The sequence below is a fragment of the Volvox carteri genome (assembly GCF_000143455.1).
Source record: "Volvox carteri f. nagariensis unplaced genomic scaffold VOLCAscaffold_127, whole genome shotgun sequence".
Taxonomy (NCBI): Eukaryota; Viridiplantae; Chlorophyta; class Chlorophyceae; order Chlamydomonadales; family Volvocaceae; genus Volvox; species Volvox carteri.
Genome location: NW_003307670.1, coordinates 38,186 through 42,057, shown reverse-complemented (window position 1 = coordinate 42,057; position 3,872 = coordinate 38,186). Strand labels below are relative to the sequence as shown.

General features: G+C 53.6%; 1 protein-coding gene across 1 annotated transcript in view; it reads right to left on the bottom strand.

Annotated features, from left to right (window-relative positions):
- Window positions 1-345: 345 nt before the first annotated feature.
- The window catches only part of VOLCADRAFT_100569 (uncharacterized protein), a gene marked incomplete at both ends in the record, with an annotated part of 15,941 nt that continues 12,414 nt past the window's right edge, over window positions 346-3,872 (bottom strand). Inside the window, 2 exons of the mRNA XM_002959121.1 lie at window positions 346-360; window positions 1,552-1,801. Of these exons, the coding sequence (XP_002959167.1) occupies window positions 346-360; window positions 1,552-1,801 (265 nt within the window). The remainder of the gene's footprint in view (window positions 361-1,551; window positions 1,802-3,872) is intronic.

The window sequence follows — 3,872 nt, the reverse complement described above, 5'->3', positions numbered from 1 at the left end:
TCAAGGTGTTTCGCACGCAGCAGCTAGTGCAGCTTTGGCCCGAACACTGTATACACGAGTGGCCTACATAAAGGCATACCTTTATACAACGGACTATTAGGCTCTCACAGCTTTGCATGCGTACACATGGTAACCTATAGCCTACAGGCCTATAGACCATGCTGTATACAACAGATCGCCTATAGGTGTGATGTATACGATTATATACGCGAAATCACCTATACGCCACATATTCCGCGGTCCTACCTATTAGGCGATGGCCCGACCTATAGGTGACCTCCAATTTTACTGACGTGCTAACTGCATGGGCCGGGGTATTGACGTGCTGTCGTCGAATCTTTTTGCCTACTGGTACTGAACCTGCGACGCCAAGTAGGACAGCAAGAAAGTAGTTAGGAGCAACAATTGGAACGGTGTACAAATGCACCCACACACACGTGCGAGCTGAGCTGTGGTAGTAGATGTCGCACATTATGGTACACACCCCGTCTATAATTAGGTGGCGCTGAAGCGCTCTGCCAGCATGTTGAGAGCTGTTTACAAGGTCAGGGGTGTCACGCCAAAGCATCTGGAGCGCACAAATTATGTGCCACGACCGCGTTAGTCGCTATCCGCAGGTGGTTAAGCCAACCGAAGGTAGTTGGACGAATTGCGTCTTGGTTTAGTTGAGACTTAGGGCACTGCTTGACTAGCGTATAATGTGCTTTCCGTTGTGATTTGAGGATGTTCAGTTGTCATTCATCTTTCGTTAGTTGGATGTCCGCTACGTATCCAGGATAGGGCCTCGTGTGATACTTCGCCATAAATGCGAGTGCGAAGAGGCCAAACATTTGTCGTTTGGCTCTCGAAGCAACTCTTCGTGAGCGTACAGACCATTAATTATTACGGACAATATAATCACAGGAGGGTTGATAGGCCTGTTTTGTGTAACAAGACCACGATCACACCCTACCTCGAGACGCGCATCAGAGCAGGATTGACAGAGGGTACATACACAGCATTCCATAAGGTCCGCCCTTAGTGCTTCTACCCCTAGGCTCGAGAGGAATCCGTTCCCAGCCCGTCCTAGCCCATCGCGATCGCGCTCTTCAAGTTAACTGAGCTGGATTACGCCAGCCGAGTCAAGCAGGAGCTTTGAAGAAAGCTTTTATATTGTATAATTAATCATTACCCCACAGGGGTTTCATGTCCATCATTCCAAAGTGGGTACAGGATCTCAGACTTCATGCCTTTACTCGTTTACAGCTACTTACACGACTCAATTTTGCTTCATCCGGTATCCATTCATACGCTGGGCACTCTTAACCTCACACATGCTTTTCGTTCTCGGTTTGGCGGGATGTGCGACCGTATGTACCACAGCCTGGAAAGGACTTCCGAGATGGTCGCATACTGACCGGCATCATCTAGGACGCATCATCCAGAGGCATACCCAAGAACCCTAGTAGTAGTAAGATAGTACATTGAATGCATGATTGCACCACCACCGCCGGTGGTATTGCGTCACTCATCACTGCATCTGGTGCTGTGACTGCCACTGCAAATGCTTACACTGCGGTTGCCTTTCTTAATACTGCTGTTTCGTTTTGCTGGCTCTGCTGGAAGGGCGGTGAACCACGGAAGTATTGGGGCAGGCTTCCTTGAGGTCCTGCTGGAAAAGGGTGCGGTGGTCATCACCTCGGCCCCTCTGCCTGCCGACGGTTCCGGGCGCACACCGCTGGACTGGGCGGTGTATAGCGGGTACTGGGACTCTGTGGAGCTGCTGCTGGCCAGCGAGGAGTCGAGGGCTGCACCACTTCGGCTGGCGGTGATGAAGGTAGGTGATACTCTGGGTGTGATGATGTTAGTTCCGGTATTTCCATTTTTGCAAAGTAAATGCACGTATTAATAACCTTTCGTTATTCATACTGCATGCGTGGATGATGCCAGTTGGGGTTCCAGTTGGGGTTATCGCAATGTTTATGACGACACGCACCTACGACCAGTAAATAAGTCCATCCCTGCTGAAAGGCGGGTGGGCACATAACGGACCCACTGATCCATCCATCCATCCATTCATCCAGTGCTACGAGGTCCCACACATTTCGCGATGTATGTATGTGGCTGAAGTGAGAACAATTTGACGGCATGCATGCCTGGTGCTCAGTGTAAATATGTATAGATTACTGGATCAATGAGTTCATGATGACTATGCTTGCTTGCTTGTCAGCTAATGATAAAAAGGCGATGGACAGATGGACGGACGGACAGGTGTGACCCCGGAGTGCTCGGCCATTAAAGGTTGTTCGCTATAGCAAGGGGCACCTGTCACATTCGCTACCACATTATAATATAACTTACTATCTAGGGAAATAGTGGCATGCTACACATATATGTCCAGGTATATACCTGGTATACCTGGTATATATATATATATATATATACCAGGTATACCAGGTATACCAGGTATACCAGGTATACCAGGTATACCGCTCGCACGGCAATCGAGTAGAGAGTACGAAAATAACCTAATGCAGTCATCGACAGCAGAAAACGTAAGCCTCCAGCCTCATGCCGACTCTCTTACCTACCATTCATATTCTCTACCTCGTTCCCAAGACTCCGCCGCGTTGCCTCTAGTTCGGCTCGTGCCACAGGTAACTTCGCTCGTCGCTACTTTGCCATTCACCTTCGCCTCCACCCAGCCTCTGCTTCTCCACAGAAGCGGCGACCTCCTTCGCCGTTGTTACGCCTCGTCTATGCGAATCCTCCTCATCCGACTGTGTCTTCTGCCTACCCGGTGCGCGCCCCCTCTCTCTGCGCATCCTTTTCTCTGGCCCTCTCTTACGGTTGCCTACCTTACTGCAGGACTCGCCCCTTGCCTGTCCGGTGCCGGGCAGGCTTTCCTTGCCTTCCCCGGCCCTACTTGGGGCGCCCCTCCTCGGCTCGTCAACTACCTTACTTCCGTCCGTTCCTGCCCCTCGGGGGCCCAACCCCTCCGCCCTTTCCGTGGGCCCGACGCCCGCTCTGGACTTATCTCACGCCCCCGGCCTCTCCGATGCTGCCCCCCCGGTAGGCTTGCCCGCGCCTGAGTCCTGTCTCTCCTCTCCGTCGCGCTTACCTCCCCTACCTTCTTCTGCCCGCCAGGCACTGCCGGAGCCTACTCTGCCTCAAATCTTGGCCGCACGCGTCCGCCCCACTTCCTTACCCTCCGCCGTACTGGACCCACCTTCCAGCCGCCAGCTTTATACCGTCGCCCTCGCGAAGGCCGCCACCGTCTGCGACAACTCGCTGGCCCGCGAAACCATTGCCCGTCAGGAAGCTGCCGGTCGGGACCTCTCTGCCTGGCTGGCCTCCCTGCCTCATGGCCGTACCCTGCTATCCTGCACCGATGACGACCTACTCGTCTACCTGGAGGCGCACTGGCTCCCCAACCGGCTAAACAGTCCTTCCTCCTAATGCAGTCATCGACAGCAGAAAACGTAAGCCTCCAGCCTCATGCCGACTCTCTTACCTACCATTCATATTCTCTACCTCGTTCCCAAGACTCCGCCGCGTTGCCTCTAGTTCGGCTCGTGCCACAGGTAACTTCGCTCGTCGCTACTTTGCCATTCACCTTCGCCTCCACCCAGCCTCTGCTTCTCCACAGAAGCGGCGACCTCCTTCGCCGTTGTTACGCCTCGTCTATGCGAATCCTCCTCATCCGACTGTGTCTTCTGCCTACCCGGTGCGCGCCCCCTCTCTCTGCGCATCCTTTTCTCTGGCCCTCTCTTACGGTTGCCTACCTTACTGCAGGACTCGCCCCTTGCCTGTCCGGTGCCGGGCAGGCTTTCCTTGCCTTCCCCGGCCCTACTTGGGGCGCCCCTCCTCGGCTCGTCAACTACCTTACTTCC